Here is a 22,220-nt window from a genome sequence, read left to right as displayed (position 1 = left end):
ATGGACTGCATCATTTCAGTTGACAGTAAAGCACCAGTAGGCACGCATTAGAGCTGTCTGTGGAACAGTGGAGTATACTTGCATCATGACACGAAGGACAATAATGACCAATGATCAGGTCCGCATCTTCATGTTAAACGCAAAAGTATCATCAACCAGGGAAGTCGCTCAGAATGTGGACAGGAGTCAAAGCAATATGTGGACACAGAATTGTGGCATCACGCTTTGATACGACCATACTGGCGTCTTAAAGTTGGTAATGAAGTTGCAAATTTCCATCAGTCACCGATAGCAAACGTGTGCGATCCGAGTGACCCAATGGAGCACGCTCGCTGAGCCACACCTCCAGCAGCTCTGCACCAAGATCTTCCTCTACCGACACAATGTAGGACAGCAGGCGGCAGCCAGACAGCCCATTAGCACTTGGATCCTCTTCACTACGTGACGATATGCAAACACCGCCTAGTTGCGGCTCCGACACCATCAATTGTGCTTTAGTACAGAGAGCCTCATTCTTGTTGGTGTTGTAATAGCTGGGCTTTTCATGCTGCATTATTTGTAATCAGTCTTCGTATGCTTGGAGGAATACAAGCTAAGTACAGAGTCTTTCAAAAAGAATATACGTATTACAAAGTACACTACTGGCCATTAAAACTGATATACCAAGAAGAAATGCAGATGATAAAAGGGTATTCATTGGTCAAATATATTATACTGGAACTGACATGTGATTACATTTTCACGCAATTTGGGTGCATAGATCCTGAGAAATCAGTACCCAGAACAACCACCTCTGGCCGTAATAAAGGCCTTGATACGCCTGGGCATTGAGTCAAAGAGAGCTTGGATGGCGTGTACAGGTACAGCTGTCCATGCAGCTTCAACACGATACTACAATTCCTCAAGAGTACTGACTGGCGCATTGTCACGAGCCAGTTGCTCGGCCACCATTGTCCAGGCGTTTTCAATTGGTAAGAGATCTGGAGAATGTGCTGGCCAGGGCAGCAGTCGAATATTTTCTGTATCTAGAAAGGCCCGTACAGGACCTGCAACATGCAGTCGTGCATTATCCCACTGAAATGTAGGGTTTTGCAGGGATCGAATAAAGGGTAGAGCCACGGGTCGTAACACATCTGAAAAGTAACGTCCACTGTTCAAAGTACCTTCAACGCGAACAAGAGGCGACCGAGACGTGTAACCAATGGCACCCCATACCATCAAGCCGGGTGATACGCCAGTATGGCGATGACGAATACACGCTTCCAATGTGCTTTCACCGCTATGTCGCCAAAAACGGATGCGCCCATCATGAAGCTGTAAACAGAACCTGGATTCATCCGAAAAAAATGACGTTCTGCCATTCGTGCACCCAGGTTCGTCGTTGAGTACACCATCGCAGGAGCTCCTGTCTGTGATGCAGCGTCACGGGTAACCGCAGCCATGGTCTCCGAGCTGATAGTCGATGCTGCTGCAAACGCCGTCGAACTGTCCGTGCAGATGGTTGTTGTCTTGCAAACATCCCCATCTGTTGACTCAGGGATCGAGAAGTGGCTGCACGATCCGTTACAGCCATGCGGATAAGATGCCTGTCATCTCGACTGCTAGTGACACGAGGCCGTTGGGATCCAGCACGGCGTTCCGTATTACCCTCCTGAACCCACCGATTCCATGTTCTGCTAACAGCCATTGGATCTCGACTAACGCGAGCAGCAATGTCACGATACGATATACCGCAATCGCGATAGGCTACAATACGACCTTTATCAAAGTCGGAAACGTGATGGTACGCATTTCTCCTCCTTACAAGAGGCATCAGAACAACGTTTCACCAGGCAACGCCGGTCAACTGTTGTTTGTGTATGGGAGATCGGTTGGAAACTTTCCTTATGTCAGCACGTTGCAGGTGTCGCCACCGGCGCCAACCTTGTGTGAATGCTCTGGAAAGCTAATCATTTTGCATATCATAGCGTCTTCTTCCTGTCGGTTGAATTTCGCATCTGTAGCAAGTTATCTTCGTGGTGTAGCAATTTTTAGTAGTATATTATTTTGTCCAAACTATCGATCGCTGCTCCTCGGCACGGCTATTGGAGAAACGAAGTCATAGTCTAGTTTATATTAATAGCCGCTAGATGTCAGTTGTCTTCTGTTTTGCTTGGTAACCGTCATATGTTTAAAATGGCTACACCACAACAGAAATCATTTTGTGTTCTCGAGTTTGTGAATTGCAATTACGTTATTACAGTGCAAAGATGTTTCAGGTTGAGGTACCAAATTGATCCTCCGAATGGGTGGAACATTCGTAGATGGTATCGACGGTTTCTAGATACAGGATGTGTATGTAAAGGAAAGAGTTCTGGCCGCCCTCGTGTTCCTGAAGGAAATATTGCACGAATTCAAACTGCTTTCCAACGTAGTCCTACAAAATCAACTCGTCATGCCACTCGGGAGTTCCAACTGCCTACAACAACAATTTGGGGTGTTTTGAGATGTGTGTTGGTTATGAAGTCGTACAAGTTACACGTGTTACAAGATCTGCGTCCTGATGACAAACGCAAACGTGTGGCATTTTGTAACGACATTCTTGATGCTACTGACAATGATAACACTTTCGCATCGTGTTCAGTGATGAAGCGACTTTCCGTGTTAGTGGTCAGATAATCAAACACAAAGTCAATGTGTTTTGTGCGATATCCCGATCATCTGTTTACGGCCCATTCTTCTTTGATGGAAACACGGTTAACGGTCAGTAGTATCTCGCTATGTTACAAAACTGGTTGTTTCCGAGGCTGCACAAGACGGGGTACCCCCTCACTGGAGTCGCCAAATGCATGAATATCGGAATGAAACTCTACCGCACCGTTGGATTGGTCGTCAAGGAGCTGGCGGGTCAGCATGTCTCAGCTGGGTTCCACGGTCACCGGATTCGACACCCTCTGACTCCTTCGTGTGAAGTTACGTTAAGGATAACGTTTATGTACCACCATTCTCACAGAACCTGGAAGAGTTGAAGAACCGAATCCGTACTGCCATGACATCAGTGACGAAGGATGTCAATATGTCTCAAAGTTTAATAAATATATGCATTCGAAATACGCATATTCGTTTTAAAACACTCTTTTTTTTGCTGTGTTAACTTGTCCGCTAAACATTTCTGCTCCTGTCCAACTCTCCTTCGACTATAGCTGCCGCACCAATCTAAAGCCCACCTCTCCTTCTTAGTGCGTACAAAGTCATACACAACAGTACTCAGTTACTTTCGAGAAGTAGTGTTGACGATTGAGACTACACAGGCTATTCACGTTCGACAACTGCACAGGATTATCGATTTCTGTGGATTTTGAGACAGAATGCTGTTTACAGAATGCTATTCTTTATTGGTGTAAATGGAGAGTGGCACATCGATGGTTATTTCGTAAGACCGGAAACCGAACTAGTGTGACAACACTGCAACCTATCATAAAAAGCTAATAGAACAGTGCCATCTAGCAGCTGGCTAATACACTAAGCCGTACTGCCTTTCTAAAGACAATTAGAATTAAAGTGCTAATACTTGCTATCTGACCCTCCTACAAGGTGTAATTAAGAAAGATGAGTTTCTGTTTTAATTCTATGTGAGTGCAGACATATAAGATACTAAAGACCTTCTGAGATTTGCGATAGTCGTCGGCACCAACAATTGTTGCCCGTGAAGTCGATGATTTTACTTTATCCGTGGTTAATGTAGATTAAACTAGCTATTTTTCTGTAGTCTAACAGTTGAAATCAGTTGCAATAATAAAGCGTTTTCATGTAGGGTTTTTTGGCTTGTATCAAGTTTCGCCATATGTCTATCAGAGAACAGCATTGGACACATTGCTCATCGTACTGCCCATTGAACATCTCCTCAATAAATATCTACATTTGGCATGTATACAAAAGTAGCAGGACATAAAACTACTGTTTGACCAGGCAGGCTTAGAGCGCTACGTCTTCTCTAAAATAATTCAGCCAAATGCCAAGATGAGTCCTTCTAGTGCTGACCGCGGTGATGTTTATCCGGAGGCGCCATTGCAGTGGAAGTATTCGACTTCGTCCAGTTGAACAAGAAGGATGGAGATACAAACTGTTGCACTGAACTGACTGCCTTGTGTTTCCGGCAGAAGCCTTCGATGCTTTTGCATGCAAAAATCTTCAAAGATATTCGTATGTATGCGGGCATCAGATGGATTACAAATGTAGAGAAGAAGAAAATTGTTCAGTGTCTGCTGTTTTCTTTTGAACACATAAAAACAGAATATCCAAATACATGACAGTGAATCCTGTACAACAACCATTTGGTATACAGCGTGGCTGAGAAGTCTCTGTACCCCTAAGTCGAAATGGCATATTTTGTATTTGAGTAGCTGCCTGCGAAAACTACGTAGCCAAATGCTCTGAAAGGGACGATCGTGCCGTCCTCAGAGGCCTAAGTGTCTCCATGCCCTCCTTGACATCTTGCGGAGCATCTAAGGAGTAACACTTTCAAAGGTTTGCTCAACACATTTAGCATCAGACTTCATTATCTGACGTTGAACCACATGTGACTCATTACTCCCCTTTATTTCTTTATGCCAAATAAATTTACAAACGACGGAGCTGATCCTCCTTGGTACACAAAACGGGTTAGAACACTGTTGCAGAAACAACGAAACATACGTGCCGAATTCAAACAAACGCAAAATCCCCAGGATCGGCGATCCACTGAAGCTCGAAATTTAGAGCGGACTTCAATGCGAGATGCATTCCACAACGAAACTTTCTCTCGAAACCTGGCAGAAAATCCAAAGAGATTCGGGTCGTATATGAAATATGTTAGCGGCAAGAAACAATATATGCCTTCTCTGCACGATAGCAATGGAGATACTATCGAAGACAGTGCTGCCAAAGCAGAGCTACTAAACGCAGCCTTACGAAATGCCTTCACAAAAGAAGACGAAGTAAATATTCCAGAATTCGAATGGAGAACAGCTGCCAACATGAGTAACGTAGAAGTAAATATCCTCGTAGTAATGAAACAACTTAAATCACTTAATAAAAGCAAGTCTCCTGTTCCAAACTGTATACCAATTAGGTTCCTTTCGGATCATGCTGATGCAATAGCTCCATACTTAACAACCATACACAACCGTACGCTCGACGAATGATCCGTACCCAAAGACTGGAAAGTTGCACAGGGCACACCAATATTCAAGAAAGGTAGTAGGAGTAATCCACTAAATTACAGGCCCATATCGTTAACGTCGATATGCAACTGGATTTTAAAACATATATTGTGTTCGAACATTATGAATTACCTCGAAGAAAACGATCTCTTGACACACATTCAACATGGGTTTAGAAAACATCGTTCCTCTGAAACACAACTATCTCTCTATTCACATGAAGTGTTGAGTGCTATTGATAAGAGATTTCAGATCGTTTCCGTATTTCTGGATTTGCGGAAGGCTTTTAACACTGTGGCACACAAGCGGCTCGTAGTGAAATTGCGTGCTTATGGAATATCGTCTCAGTTATGTGACTGGATTTGTGATTTTCTGTCAAAGAGGTCACAGTTCGTAGTAATTGGCGGAAAGTGATCGAGTAAAACAGAAGTCATTTCTGGCGTTCCACAAGGTAGTGTTATAGGCCTTTTGCTTCTCCTTATCTATATAAACGATTTGGGAGACAGTCTGAGCAGCCGTCTTAGGTTCTTTGCAGATGACGCTGTCGTTTATCGACTAATAAAGTCATCAGGACACCAAAACAAATTGCAAAAGGATTTAGGAAATATAATTGAATGGTGCGAAAAGTAGCAGTTGACCCGAAATAACGAAAAGTGTGAGGTCATCCACATGAGTGCTAAAAGGAGGTTGTGAAACTTCGGTTACCCGATAAAATCAGTCTAATCCAAAAGCCGTAAATTCAACTAAATACCTAGGTATGACAATTACAAACAACACAAATTGGAAGGAACACACAGAAAATGTTGTGGGGAAGGCTACCCAAAGACTGCGTTTTACTGGCAGTACACTTAGAAAATGTAACAGACTTACTAAGGAGACTGCCTACACCACGCATGTCCGTCCTCTTTTAGAATACTGCTGCGCGATATGGGATCCTTACCAGATAGGACTGACGGAGTACATAGAAAAAGTTGAAACAAAGGCAGCACGTTTTTTACTATCGGGAAAAATGGGAGAGAGTGTCCCAGAAATGATACAGGATTTAGGCTGGACATCATTAAAAGAAAAACATTTTTCGTTGCGACGTAATCTTCTCTCGAAATTTCAATCACCAACTTTATCCTCCGAATACGAATATATTTTGTTGACACCGACCTACATAGGGAGGAACGATCACCAAGATAAAATAAGGGAAATCAGAGCTCGTACGGAAAGATTTAGGTGTTCATTCTTTCCGTGTGCTAAATGAGATTGGAGTAATGGAGAATTGTGAAGGTGGTTCCATGAACCCTCTGCCCGGAACTTAAATGTGATTTGCAGAGTATCCATGTAGCTGTAGATGTAGATGTAGACGTAGAATGAGTTCTCTCGTGTGATACGGCCTAAGCTTCATGGTGGCAATTACAAGGGGGTTGGAGAAGTTACTTAATAAAACCCAATCCAGCAGCCTGTAAATTGTTCGTCAAGGAACTCACACAATCATATGAACAAGAAAGTTTGTTGGATCTCCATCCTACTGTAATCGGATATAATCCATAATTCCATTCTCAGACTTATTAATCACGTTCACATCATGTCAAAATAAGAACATTCTCTCACATACTCTTCAAAAAATATGGTTCGAACAGGCACTGTGATGGCAACCAAGTCCATATTATAACACGAGATGGGCTGCTTGCCAAATCATGCCCAAAATGAGGATTTTCCTTCAAATAGAAATTCGCATTTCTCCTTGGTGACCTGAGATATCGCTCACATTTATCAGAAAATAACATTCTCGAATGAGCCACGCCATCTGAAAAATGTCCGAACAAATCACGGCACGTTGCGTCATTGCGTCTGAGCAGCCGTCTTCCGTTGTTTGCAGACGACTAATTAAGTCATCAGAAGATCAAGGTAATCGAGGTAATTCATAATGTTCGAACACAATATATGTTCTAAAATCCACTTTGGATAATTCATTCGCAAACATTGTGGTCAGGCACTGCTGATAGCGATATGTGAACTTCGCTGCTCTTTTGTGATTGGATTGCTTTGGAGACTGTTGACCTGATCGAGCGACGATGGCACAATGGCACACCTTTCCTTTCACATTTTCCTACATGAACTTCTTCGGCACTGCCTGAAATAAAAGCACGTTTCTCTCAATCATGTAGTGTTGTTTCACGAGTTGAGTCCCTCACTGTTTGCACTGTCTATGAATGTTCGTGGGCACACACACACACACACACACACACACACACACACACACACACACATAAGCACAAAAACACGCCACTAATTGCTAATGAACAGTGTAACTGCATCCACGTCGCATCGGCCATGACTTCACAACCGAAACAATGCAATACGGAAACAAAACAATATTGATCACAATGCAAGTCGTCAAAGCAGGGATAGTAACGAAACAATGTTCTTCCCAATTTTAGAAGTTAAAATTGGGTACAGGAACTTCTCACACATCCTGTATAGTAGGATGGACATAAGCGGATTTTGTTGTGAAAGACGGTGAAAGTGCTGGAAGGGCATGGAAAGACCTGTTCATCGTGACTGAATCTAAACTAAAAACAGTGTGAAACTTCCTGGCAGATTAAAACTGTGTGCCCGACCGAGACTCGAACTCGGGACCTTTGCCTTTCGCGGGCAAGTGCTCTACCATCTGAGCTACCGAAGCACGACTTACGCCCGGCACTCACAGCTTTACTTCTGCCAGTATTCGTCTCCTACCTTCCAAACTTTACAGAAGCTCTTCTGCGAACCGGGCGTGAGTCGTGCTTCGGTAGCTCAGATGGTAGAGCACTTGCCCGCGAAAGGCAAAGGTCCCGAGTTCGAGTCTCGGTCGGGCACACAGTTTTAATCTGCCAGGAAGTTTCATATCAGCGCACACTCCGCTGCAGAGTGAAAATCTCATTCTGGAAACATCCCCAGGCTATGGCTAAGCCATGTCTCCGCAATATCCTTTCTTTCAGGAGTGCTAGTTCTGCAAGGTTCGCAGGAGAGCTTCTGTAAAGTTTGGAAGGTAGGAGACGGATACTGGCAGAAGTAAAGCTGTGAGTGCCGGACGTGAGTCGTGCTTCGGTAGCCCAGATGGTAGAGCACTTGCCCGCGAAAGGCAAAGGTCCTGAGTTCGAGTCTCGGTCGAGCATACAGTTTTAATCTGCCAGGAAGTTTCATATCAGCGCACACTCCGCTGCAGAGTGAAAATCTGTAAAAACAGTGTTGTTAACATTGACGTGGAGGAAATAAGGATCATTACCGATTAAGGAAAAGAAAACAGTCCACACTTGGTATAAACGCACTTTGATTCTCAGAGAAAACATAACTTTACGTTGCGTGGAAAGTAGGATAGGGGAACAGCGGGCCACTTTTATTGTTGTTTTGAACTGAGGTATAATCACATAAACCTTTAGTTGAAAATTTGCTTTGTTGTGAATGATGAAAAAAAGCGTTCTAATCAAAATGACACACAGCATATAAAGATATGAATGATTTAAATTTCAAGATGTTGATGAAAATGTCGGGCAATTTGGGACATATAACAAAATAGAGGCTTTTAAATAAAAAAGTGTCTTCGTGTCTAAAAAAACAGTAAGCTGTTTATATATCAAAAATACAATGTATCAGAAAAGTACAGAAAACATTTTCAACAGAGACGCAAATTCTACTATGGAAAATAATATTTTGGTTTTATCACACGACATAAGTTAGGAAAACAATACTTCTCTAATTTTCTGAGTTGAAAATACAAAATAACTGTTTTCTTTATAATACAACGAATCCTCAATGATCACAGAAAGTTCATGAGTCCAGCACTCACATCTTTCACACTGGATCCAGTTTTGTTCAAAATATTCTCCACGAAAAACGTTGGTTTAAAAAACCTCATCTGAGGAGTCGTAGAAGTCTGCTAATTCCCTACAACTGATTTTAAACATCTTTTCAGCGTACAAGAGTGATTCAATAAAAAAACTTAAAATTTTTAAAGGATCTATTACGAGTATGTAATACAACACTTACTTTCCAACGTAATCCCGCTTCTAGTTCTATGCACTTATGCTAGAGCTGTACAAGGTGCTCTGTTCCACGTGCAAAGAATTTTTGGGGTCGTGTCCGTAACTACTTATGCACTGCTGCCTGGACTTCCTCATCATCAGCGAACCTTGAGCCATTAAGAGCTTCTTTCGGTTGGTTAAAAATGCAACCAGCTTTCATCTCCCGTTAGAATACGGCGAAGAAAGTGAATAAATGCCTGCCCTTTAGCCTCGTACTGTTGTAAAAGCTCCCTGCACTCATCCATGTACCTTTATTTCGTTTCTGATGTCAAATGTTTTGGAACCCATTTCGTACACACTTTCTTGAACATCATCAGTAAGTCAGAAACAGTATAGTAGTCTAATGTTCATCGGATGTCCAGCATGCTGGGATGTTGAAGGGTCAGCAACGTATGAATCCATTTCAGTATCGCAATCAGCCAAAGTTGCAAAATAGCTCTCTTTGTTACTTGATGATGACTAGTTTCGGGTTTTTTTTGTTTTTTGGCTGTTTGTCATATTGGACTAACGTTCATTGTTACAGCTATATCATTCACGATAATACGCCTGTTTTCCCATATCAACACATCAACTGTCATAACGTTGTTCTCCGTGACTGCATAGGTAGAGCGTCCTGGACGTGGATAATCTTCAACCATTGTTACACCCTGATCGAACTTATCTGCCCATTCGCATATTTATTTTCGACTCAAACAACTTTCACGATATTGCAATGCCATTTCACGGTGAATTTCGATTGGTTTCAGCAGTTCGGGTAACAGCCGCTACTCGGCTTCGGTGCAAACCTGCAAGGGTGCCGCCATCTTGTTTCACTGATTCCCAACATATCGTTCGCGAGGCAGGGGTGCCAAACCCACCTGACAATAGTTCCAGGACCCGCCAAAGAATAAAAAAAGAAGCACAAGCTTTGGCGAAATATATATGGGGTGGTCCATTAATCGTGACTGGCCCAAATATTTCACGAAATAAGCGTCAAATGAAAAAGTCACAAAGAACGACACTTGCCTAGCATGAAGGGGGAAACCAGATGGCGCTATGGTTGGCCCGCTAGATGGCGCTGCCATAGATGAAACGGATATCAACAGTGCTTTTTTAAATAGGAACCCCCTTTTTATTACCCAATCGTGTAGTACGTAAAGAAATATGAGTGTTATAGTTGGACCACTTTCTTCGCTTTGTGATAGATGGCGCTGAAATAGTCACAAACATATGGCTCACAATTTTAGACGAACAGTTGGTAACAGGTAGATTTCTTAAATCAAAAAACAGAACATAGGTACGTTTGATTATTTTTTCGGTCGTTTCAATGTGATACATGTACCTTTGTAACTTATCATTTCTGAGAACGCATGCTGTTACAGCGTGATTACCTGTAAATACCACATTAATGCAATAAATGCTCAAAATTATGTCCGTCAACCTCAGTGCATTGGGCAATACGTGTAACGACATTCCTCTCAACAGCGAGTAGTTCGCCTTCCGTAATGTTCGCACATACATTGACAATGCGCTGACGCATGTTGTCAGGCGTTGTCGATGGATCACGATAGCAAGTATCCTTCAACTTTCCTCACAGAAAGAAATCCGGTGACGTCAGATCCGATGAACGTGCGGGCCATGGTATGGTGCTACGACGACCACTCCACCTGTCATGAAATATACTATTCAATACCGCTTCGACTGCACGCGAGATATCCATCATATTGGAAGTACATCGCCATTCTGTCATGTATTGAAACATCTTGTAGTAACATCGGTAGAACATTACGTAGGAAATCAGCATACATTGCACCATTTAGATTGACATCGATAAAATGGGGGCCAATTATCCTTCCTCCCATAATGCCGCACCATGCATTAACCCGCCAAGGTCGCTGATCTTCCACTTATCGCAGCCATCATGGATTTTCCGTTGCTCAATAGTGCATATTAAGCCGGTTTACGTTACCGCTCTTGGTGAATGAAGCTTTGTCGCTAAATAGAACGACTGCAAAAAATCTGTCATCGGCCCGTAATTTCTCTTGTGCCCAGTGGCAGAGCTGTACAGGACGTTCAAATGCAGTTCCTGGTGCAGCGCAATCGATGTTTATGTAGCATTCTCAACACCGACGTTTTTGAGATTCCCGATCCTCGCGCAATTTGTCGGCTACTGATGTGCGGATTAGCCGCGACAGCAGCTAAAACACCTACTTGGGCATCATCATTTGTCGCAGGTCGTGGTTGACGTTTCACATGTGGCTGAACACTTCTTGTTTCGTTAAATAACGTAACTATCCGGCGATCGGTCTGGATACTTGAATGATGTCGTCCAGGATACCGAGCAGCATACATAACACACGCCCGTTGGGCGTTTTGATCACAATAGCCATACAACAACACGATATCGCCATTTTCTGCAATTGGTAAACGGTCCATTTTAACACGGGTAATGCATCACGAAGCAAATACCGTCCGTACTTATAAGTACTTATACGTTTGTGACTATTACAGCGCCATCCATCACAAAGCGAAAAGTGGTCCAACTAAATCATTCATATTTCTTTACGTACTACGCGAATATGTCATAAAAATGGGGATTCCTATTTTAAAAAATGCAGTTAATATCCGTTTGGAACTATGGCAGCGCCGTCTAGGGGGCCAACCATAGCGCCATCTGGTTTCCCCCTTCAAGCTAGACGAGTTTCGCTCTTTGTAGTTTTTTCGTTTGATTCTTATTTCGTGAGATATTTGGCCCGATCACGATCAATGGACCACCCTGTATATTAATATACAACCTTTCCAAGAATTTATTGAGTGGACTTTGTATTTCTAGGAATATTATAACAATCGACAGCAACTCATTCAGTCATTTCGCCTTCTGTAAGACTTGAAAGCGCTTGCTTCGTTGCAGTCTCAGAACACTCCCTCGATCCTCACCAGCAGGTTTCGTCTTGGATCTTGGTGTCCTGTCCAACAAGAAAAAAGATTTACTTTTATGGCCCATAGCAGCCGACTTTTGTTACGGTCCATGCTGCCCACCTGAAACTGCACAGTGAAACTTGTTGGAAACATAACCCGGCCTCACTGAACCGGATTTCATTATTGAAGTACAATCTGCATTAGACTACTGAAATACAAATACTAGAAAGGTAAAATTAATTGTACCTTCAACACTACAAATCAATGCTGAAAATTACACTGTTCACCAGCTTCGACACAAAAAACAAATACAGTTTGTGACACCCATTCAACAGCAACATCTCTCAAGTTAAAGCAAGTGATGTCTGCGTTTTATTCCAAGCACAGTATGCGTTCGCTGTCTAAAGCCAAACACTAGAAACGAAAAGTGGCCCGTTCTATCCGCTGGCCGATATGGACCGTCGTTCCGCTGCTGGAACACACAGCGACTTTTCCATTTTCTTACCACCTCCTATCGAGACGTGGCGTAGCGATTCATTCTGGAGAGCTGCAGGTCCAATTAATAGTTCAATTTAATCGTTCAAATGGCTCTGAGCATTATGGTATTTAACATCTGAGGTCATCAGCCCCTAGAACTTAGAACTACCTAAACCTAATTAACTTAAGGACATCACACACGTCCATGCCCGAGGCAGGATTCGATCCTGCGACCGTAGCGGTCGCGCGGTTCCAGACTGAAGCGCCTGCCAATTTAGTCGTGACTTGATAATATTCTTCTCGGGTATGCAGCCGGATCGTAACGTCTTCAAGACACAATATTTCCGCGGTCCAACTGGCCGCCATCTTCAGGTGAGAGTGCTGGTGCACGATCTCGCCAGAACTGACTTCCCAGCGCAAGCGGCGGCCTCTATATAGGCCGCAGAAGACCCACAACGCGTGCGCGAGAAGGTGCCGTAACCGCCCTCTAGCGCAGTAGACATACCCCGCCGCCCCTCCTCATAAAACTGTGTTAAGAGCACCCGGAACGAGAAAGGAATCACTACCACAAGAGTAGAAGAATCACAAGCCGGCCTACACTCAAGAAATCTGTTAAAACTACAAGCCTTACCGGACAGCAGCGGCAAGGCGAGGAATCGTACACTGCCGTTACATACACTAACCCCCAGGGCAGGTAACTGGAGCGTTAGCAGCCACCAAGCAAGAAAAATTATCGCTGGTTGAACTTAACAAATTATAACAAGTTGAACGCAGGAAATAGTAATAAGAAGTCGAGGAATCAGATCCGCCTTTCATAAGCGCTCCACTCGCTGCTCTTCGCCTCGGCGACTCTACGAGTAGCAACACGAACCCAAGTGACTGGAGAATCGCGACATATCACAATGGTGCACGTTTCTCTACTTGGGTTGAAATGCACTCATCTTAAAGCTTGCTGGATCCGGTTTACGACGAGGTCGTGCACCCTCGTGACCACAGCCCTTCCATCCGGCAGTCCACGAGTGCCGCAAGTGATCCCGGCGTGTTCTGGCACTGCGCGGACCTGGCTCCTCCTCAGTCGCCAGCCGAACTGGCCCACTCACAGGACCCAGAAAACGACGACGTCGCCCCAAAGATAGGGCAACAGTTACTGCATATCTATAACCGCCGCTGCTGCCACTAGCGGACAGGCAACGCTTGCGAAACCGAGTGGCCCCAGTCAACACGAGAAGAAGGCAAACAACCGCAACCATGGCAACTAAACAATACCGTCTGGCCTCCGACAGAGGGCGGAAAGCTACAAATAGCACCAACGTGAGCCGGAGCGCGGCTCATTGCCATTTTATCTTTGTTGAAGAGAACAATTCTTGTTTCTTGAAAAAGTCGAATTGCCTTTGTGCCTTGTATTCCGTAAGATGCTTAACACACTAGCGTGGCCGGCCGGAGTGGCCGAGCGGTTCTAGGCGCTACAGTCTGGAACCGCGCGACAGCTACGGTCGGAGGTTCGAATCCTGCCTCGGGCATGGATATGTGTGATGTCCTTAGGTTAGTTAGGTTTAAGTAGTTCTAAGTTCTAGGGGACTGATGACCACACATGTTAAGTCCCATAGTGCTCAGAGCCATTTGAACCAAACACTGGCGTGCAAAACTTAAGGACGAAACTAACTTTCTCATGAAACGTCACCACCAAGAAGCACAGGTGGATGAAACTTGATACAGTATACCACAGAAGGTAGCTAAAAGAAATGCGCAGTGAGACGAACAGACATGACACTTTTACTCAAAATTCCGCAGCTCGTGGTCGTGCGGTAGCGTTCTCGCTTCCCCCGCCCGGGTTCCCGGGTTCGATTATCGGCGGGGTCAGGGATTTTCTCTGCCTCGTGGTGACTGGGTGTTGTGTGCTGTCCTTAGGTTAGTTAGGTTTAAGCAGTTCTACGTTCTAGGGGACTGATGACCATAGATGTTTGGTCCCATAGTGCTCAGAGCCATTTGAACCATTTTTACTCAAAAATAGTAATTACAATCGAGCCAATACGATTCATGAAGGCCCTCTGGAGATTACGGAAGGCGTGAAGTGGTTCTGAACAGGGTGTGTGATCGCTATGCATCATTTGCATCAGGCCGACAAGGAGCTGGTGGCAGTGCGTCCCATTCCTCATCAGTACGGCTTACACCTGCTGGATGGTCGTTGGTAAGTGCGGACGTCCCGCAATACATGGCCCGAATGCGTCCTATCGTGATCGGCGGAGCGGGCAAGCCATTCCATTCGGCGTACATCCACTCGCTCAAAGAGCTCCTCCAACTCTGCAGTCTGATGCGGTCGCACGGTTTCATGCATAAAAATAAAATCAGAGCCAAATTCAGGTGTTTGAAACAAATGACACACTACGGTCGTTCTTCATTTTCACCAGTAGTACACGTAAAGCCGAAATTCAAGTAACCTCCTGCGTTTTTAGAACTGCGTGATACATTAGAAATACCACGTTTTGTACTTAAATAGAAATTTGTTCATACTGACAGGGAATCAAAAACCACAGCAGACAAAAAACAAGGAAATAAAACATGAAAATTGGTCATGAATGTTAATGACAAATAGCAAAGAAAAAAATTGTTAAAACAAGCAAAAAAGATGTTTGCCTGCTCAATAGATGAGTCTTTTTATGCTCTGCTCAGGGTGGTATCAAATCTTATATGCAAGTTACAACTTTCAAATGATAGGTGTCTGTAAAAAGACCGTGTTAAGATTCGATCAAATAAATTAGAAATCAAGTAATAATTTTAAAAAGGGGTAGGTATAAGGATTGTCATGCTGCATTTATTTGCCACACGCCTGTGGAGAATACAATGATCTTATACATTCACACAATTAAAAAGATACGAAAAAGTATCTCAATAAATAAAATATATATAAATAAGTCGTTACTAGGAATGATAGCTAGAGTACTAAGCTACCATTCAGTACCTAGTTTGTTAAGATCACATGAAGGGCTCAGCAAGGATTAATTTTCGTTGATTTTTGTAAGATTATTCATTTATTGTGACTACCTAACTTCTGTAGTTTTCACGATATTCATAATATTAACATATCAGTACACGAATCTCAGTGCCGTGAATATACTGATGTGATTAGTTTTGTGCTGCGATGAAATTGTGAATTACTACTGAATTTCGAAATATCACAAAGTTGATTTGTTCTCTCTCATTTGCCAATGCCGCCATCTTTGAAGCCACTTACATTAAGACATGCTGTTCAGATGGCTAACTGCCGTCCTCAAGCCCTGCGGTCTGGGGAAAACTGTCGATTACCTGTCGCTGGGCGCTCGGTTGTCTGGCAACTGTGTGGCTTACACTGACAACCCAGCTGCCTCCCCTCACCTTGGTCTCACCAGCCGAACCAGTTGGTATTCAGACTACCGATTGCGGAATAGAAACCCAAGTACAAATGCTTAGCAGAGGAAAGGCACCAGGACTAGATGAGATGCCTGTGAGAGTCTACAGCGATTATACGAAAGAATTAGCTCCCCTACTTGAAGCAGTTTATCGTAGGTCGCTGGAGCATAGAAAGGTACCTCGCGACTGTAAAAAGCGCACGTTATTCCAGTTTTCGAGAAGACTCGTAGTACAGATGCACATAACTATAGGTCTATATCGGTATATCGTCCGCCCCCGGTAGCTGAGTGGTCAGCGCGACAGAGTGTCAATCCTAAGGCCCCAGGTTCGATTCCCAGCTAGCTCAGAGATTTTTCTCCTCCCTGGAACTGGGTATTGTGTTGCCCTAATCCTCATCACTTCACCCCCATCGACGCGCAAGTTGCAGAAATGGCGTCAAATCGGAAGACTAGCCCCGGCGAACGGTCTACCCGACGGGAGGCCCCAGTCACACGACATTTACATTTTTAGTTATCAGTACGTCACTCGGTTGGATAATTAAGAAACATGTTTTATACTCAGGTTTTACTCCGTTTTTGGAGAACGGAAATCACCTCCACAAAGATCAACGTGAATTCCACGAACAGAGGGCTTGCGAAACTCAGCTCAGTTGATGTTGCGTTCCTAGACTTCAGGAAGACATTTGACACCATCCCACCCTGCCGTTTAGTGAAAAAAAAAAACACGAACTTACCAAGAATCGGACCAGAGTTGTAACTGGATTGAAGACGTCCTTGCAGAGAGGGCTCAACACGCATCTCTTAACGAAACAAAAGAGAAAGATGTCACGGTAATTTCGGGAGCACCGCAGGCGAATGTGATGAGATCGTTATTGTTTACAATGTATGTAAATGATCTAGTAGAAAATGTCTGAAACTTTATAAGGCTATTCGAGGATTATGCCCCTGTCTACAAGGAGATAGCAACGCCAGAGGGCTGCAGCAATCTGCAAATGTAACAACATAGGGGAAGAAATCCACTACTGTGTAACTACATCGTTGATGACAAAGTGCTGGAAACAATATGTATCGTAAAGTATCTATCACCGACCGTAAGTGAAATCCTCAGACACACGAAAAGCAGGAAATTCAGGTATGGACTGAGATTCACAGGAAGAATAGTAAGGAAATGTAGCTCATCCACCATAGAAGTGGGTTATAAAACACTTGTTCGACCGATTTTCATCACTTGGGACCCTTACCAAGTAGGACTACCAGAAGAGATAGAGAAGGTTCACCGAAAAGCGACGTCCTTGGTCACGGAATCGTTTAGTCAGTGCGAGAGCCTTAAAGAGATGCTCAAAAGACTCCGGAGGCAGACACTACAAGAGAGGCGTTGTGCGTCACTATTTACTATTGAAATTCCGAGAGAGTACGTTCTAGGTAGAGTTCGATAACATATTATGTCCTCCCACATGCGTCTCACGAAGTGAGCACAACGAGAAAACCGATTAGATTAGATTAGATTATTACTTGTTCCTTAGATCATGAATACGGCACTTCGTAATGATGTGGAACGTGTCAGGTTAATAAAAGGTGTCTATACAAGATATTAAATTACACAAAATATTACATGACACTTAATATTTTAAATAATTATTTTGTGGGCATTCGGGTAATTACCCACTTACTATATCCAAAAATTCATCTAATGAGCAGAAGAAGTTGCCATTCAGAAATTCTTTTAATTTCCTTTTAAATGCTATATGGCTATCTGTCAGACTTTTGATGCTATTAGGTAAGTGACCAACGACTTTTGTGGCAGCATAATTTACTCCCTTCTGAGCCACAGTTAGATTTAACCTTAAGTAGTGAAGATCTTCCTTTCTCCTAGTGTTGTAACCACTTACACTGCTATTACTTTTGAATTCGTTCGGATTGTTAATAAAAAAATTTCATAAGTGAATATATATATATATATTGTGAGGCTACAGTGAAGATCTCTAGCTCTTTAAATAAGTGTCTGCAGGATGATCTTGGATGAGCATCAGCAATTATTCTTATTACACGCTTTTGTGCAATGAACACTCTTTTACTCAGTGATGGATTACTCCAGAATATGATGTCATACGAAAGCAGAGAATGAAAATAGGTGTGGTAAGCTAATTTACTCATATGTATATCGCCAAAATTTGCAATGAGCCTAATAGCAAAAGTAGCTGTACTCAAACGTTTCAGCAGATCCTCAGTGTGTTTTTCCCAGTTCAACACCTCATCAATGCATACACCTAGAAATTTTGAATATTCTACCTTAGGTACCGATTTCTGATCGAATTCTATATTTATTAATGATGTCATTCCATTTACTGTGTGGAAGTGTATGTACTGTGTTTTGTCAAAGTTTAATGAGAGCCCATTTGCAGAGAACCACTTAATGATTTTCTGAAAAACATCGTTTACAATTTCACCAGGTCATTCTTTTTTGTATCTTGTATCATCGGCAAAAAGTACCAGCGTTTCATCTTCGTGAATATAGAATGGCAAGTCATTAATATATATTAAGGACAGCAGAGGACCCAAGACCGAACCTTGCGGCACCTCATTCTTGATTGTTCCCCAGTTTGGGAAATCACCAGTTTTTTAAATATTATGTGAACTGCTTATTTCAGCTTTCGCACTCTTCCAGTTAGGAAGAACGACGAGTGCAGAGAATCGTTCAACGTGACAGAAGTGCAACCTTTACGCAAATTGCTGCAGATTCAGTTCTGGACCATCAACAAGTGTCAATGTGAGATCCATTCAACGAAATATAATCGACACGGGCTTTCGGAACCGAATGTCCACCCGTATACCCTTGATGACTGCATGTCATAAAGGTTTACGCCTCGAGTGGGCCCGTCAACACCGACATTGGACTTTGATGACTGGAAACATGTTGCCTGCTCGTACGAGTCTCGTTTCGAACTGTATTAAGCGGATGGACGTGTACGGGTATGGAGACAACCTCATGAATCCATGCACCCTGTATGTTAGCAGGGGACTGGTCAAGCTGGTGCAGGCTCTGTAATGGTTCGGGCGTGTGCATGTTGGATATGGGTCCCCTGATATGTCTAGATACGACTCTGACAAGTGACATGTACGTAAGCATTCTGTCTGATCACCTGCATCTATTCATTTCCATTGTGCATTCCGACGGACTTGGGAAATTCCAGCAGGACAATGCGACACCCCAAATGTCAAAAATTACTACAGTGTGGCTCCAGTAACACGCTTCTGAGTTTAAACACTCCCTCTGGCTACCAAACTCCCCAGACATGAGCATTATTGAGCACATCTGGGATGCCTTGCAACGTGCTGTTCAGAAGAGATCTCCACCTCCTCGTACTCTCACGTATTTATGGATAGCTCTACAGGATTCATGGTGTCAGTTTCCTCCAGTTCTACCTCAGACATTAGTCGAGTCGATGCCACGTCGTATTGCGGTACTTCTGTGTGCTCGCTGGGTACCTACACGATATCAGGCAGACGCACCAGTTTCTTTGGCTCTTCAGTGTAATACAGAGGCTTACCAACAATCATGCTTCCAACGCACCGTTCGCTAATGGTACAGGGAAGGAGGATGTAATCCGATACACCCATCTACTCTTCACCATTCTTCCGTATTACCCTACTTAAAACAACTATTTTCGTCTTGCCTGTACTGTTGATCGTGCATGTTTCACTGACATAGAAGGTTAGACTGTGAACTGTTACTTTCAGAAAACGCTTCGTAATACTTAAATTTTCATTCCGTGCGAGCATTCTCGTCTTTTCCCGAAAAGCTTCTCTTGCTAGTGACAGTGCGCTTTTCATATCCTCTTCACTTGTACCATCGTCAGGTATTTTTCACATCATTATCAAAATGTATTTATTACTTTCTGCGTCTCATCTACATCATAAATATTATAATATTACATGCTTTTCGACCTAGAAAACTTCGTTTGACTTGACAAGTTACTCCAAAAAGTAACAGTACACGGTACGTTTAGACGTTTTGGAAGTTCTATTCTATGCTCCTCCCAGGTGATCCTATTATCAGTCTGTAATCACAAGAATTCTATAGATACATTTTTGGATTCTAAACGGCATAAAATGAGTTTTTCAAAGTTTAAAGACTTTGAATTGTCTAGAAACCATTTATTAATGACCATGAAACTACCTTTAACGATTATTTGTAAGACTACATTTCATTTGTCATTTATCATAATGGTTTCATCATCTGCAAGCGAAACAAAAGTAGCATGTGGTAATGTTACTGTTGAAATATTATTACAAAGAAAAAGTAATGGCGCTAAGAAATCACCCTGTGGGACACCATACATAATTATTTCTCATTCTGATGAAGACCTGTACATTAACACACGACTATTTCCTACTGGGAATCTTTTCCTGTGAGAATAATATGACTTCAATCATTTTGCGGAATTTCCTGTGGCTTCATAATATTCTAGTTTACTTGAACGGATATGGTGAACTACGCAGATAAATTTATTCATAGCGCTCAGTTGAACGTACGTGGCTAGAAATGCTTGTTTTTCCACCTTCTTAAGTTTTAAAGGAAAATGTTCATCTGAGCTTGTTGACACACAGTGCAGTCTTAGCGCGTCGCACTCACCGACTGGAACTCGTTGATGGTCAAGACGTCGACGACGCGGGCTCGTAGTTTCACCTCCAGCGGCGGTCCGGCCTCTGGACAGAAAGACAACACTAGTTCAGCCCAGCCACTTACCTCGAACGCAACTATATTACGAAATCAATATCTTCGAGTACAAGAAGTGAAAGCTAAACTGAAAAAATCTGATACACGAATTGCTCATACATGATAGACACTAATGTCCACACAATGAAATTATCTGCATCTATATCTAAAGACTCTACATTCCATGAATTAATGAAAAATAATATAAAACAACTTTATCCAGTTCGATGAAATATACAAGGGTGACCCCACCTATTGTAAGTTATGGGTTTGGATGAAAACTCGCACAGAAGTTAGTCACTGAAGAAAGAGAGTGTACGCTGATTTCCGCCTTAGCCACAACGCTCTGTTGTATTTTTGGACATCACGGAGGAGTTTCCTATGTCGTCCAAGACATGATGGCTGTAATCTCTTTGCGAGTCAGATTTGTAGTATCTGCTGCTGGTTATGGGGGCCGTTGTGGCCGAGCAGTTCTAGGCGCTACAGTCTGGAACCACGCAACTGCTACGGTCGCAGGTTCGAATCCTGCATCGGGCATGGATGTGTGTGATGTTCTTAGGTTAGTTAGGTTTAAGTAGTTCTAAGTTCTAGGGGACTGATGACCTCAGATGTTAAGTCCCATAATGCTCAGAGACATTTGAAACATTTATATGCCGGCATGGTAGCTCAGCGTGTTCGGTCAGAGGGTTAGCTGCCTTCTGCAAAAACAAAAACAAAAAAAACCTGAGTTAATCGATCAAACAGCGAACTTAAACGGATGTCAAACGGCGTCCGCCCCGAGCAGATGCAACGAACAATAGCGAACAAAATCAGCTTTTCTTAAAATAAAAAAAAATAAAAAAAAGTGGGTAGCGTTCAAGCCCCGTAATCGCTGGATCATGGGATCGAGTCCCGTTCGTCAGTTATTTTTTAATTTCCAACACAGTCATTTTCTTTACTATTTATATTACAATTGATATAATGGGAAAACTACGTGTAATCGGATGAACTTTTATTAAATTTTCAATGTTATTTGACAGTATACAAATTTTATTACCACAAATAATATAATATTCATAACTATCGACTAGTAAACGACCAAACGCATAAAGTGATACTGAAAATGTATACTTGTCCGTGTCTTCAAAACTGTTTGTATTTAATCGAAAAAGAACGAGAAATTGCTTCTCGTGAAGGCGCTATTAAAATACACTCGATATTGCATGATCAATTATCAGAGCCGATATCTGAGGAAATGCTGCGGTATGCATGGTTTGCTTCCAAATTATCGGCTGAAAGGGAGGTTTTTGAAAATGTTAACGAGGTTTGTTATTCCACGGAAAATCTCAAAAGACCTTGCGTACGCGGAAACAGCATTTAATCAATGCAGCTGGCGCCGTTTAACTTTATGTTTTCCATGTTTTTACGAAAAATATCATCCTGCCATTGTACTCGTAATGTCGAAAGCGACAATTAATTGTACATCTTTCGAAAGCCGTTTGTGCCGGTCAAAATTTGGGAGGTAACAAGT

General features: G+C 42.8%; 1 protein-coding gene across 1 annotated transcript in view; it reads right to left on the bottom strand.

Annotated features, from left to right (window-relative positions):
- Positions 1-22,220, bottom strand: part of LOC126287825 (gamma-aminobutyric acid receptor subunit pi-like) — a 190,739-nt gene that overhangs the window by 121,303 nt on the left and 47,216 nt on the right. Inside the window, exon 4 of the mRNA XM_049984891.1 lies at positions 20,627-20,700. Coding sequence (XP_049840848.1) covers positions 20,627-20,700 — 74 coding nt within the window. The remainder of the gene's footprint in view (positions 1-20,626; positions 20,701-22,220) is intronic.

This window comes from Schistocerca gregaria, chromosome 1, assembly GCF_023897955.1.
Source record: "Schistocerca gregaria isolate iqSchGreg1 chromosome 1, iqSchGreg1.2, whole genome shotgun sequence".
In the NCBI taxonomy this organism is placed as follows: Eukaryota; Metazoa; Arthropoda; class Insecta; order Orthoptera; family Acrididae; genus Schistocerca; species Schistocerca gregaria.
Note: the sequence above shows the minus strand (reverse complement) of the source record. Positions and strands in the feature narration are given on the sequence as shown.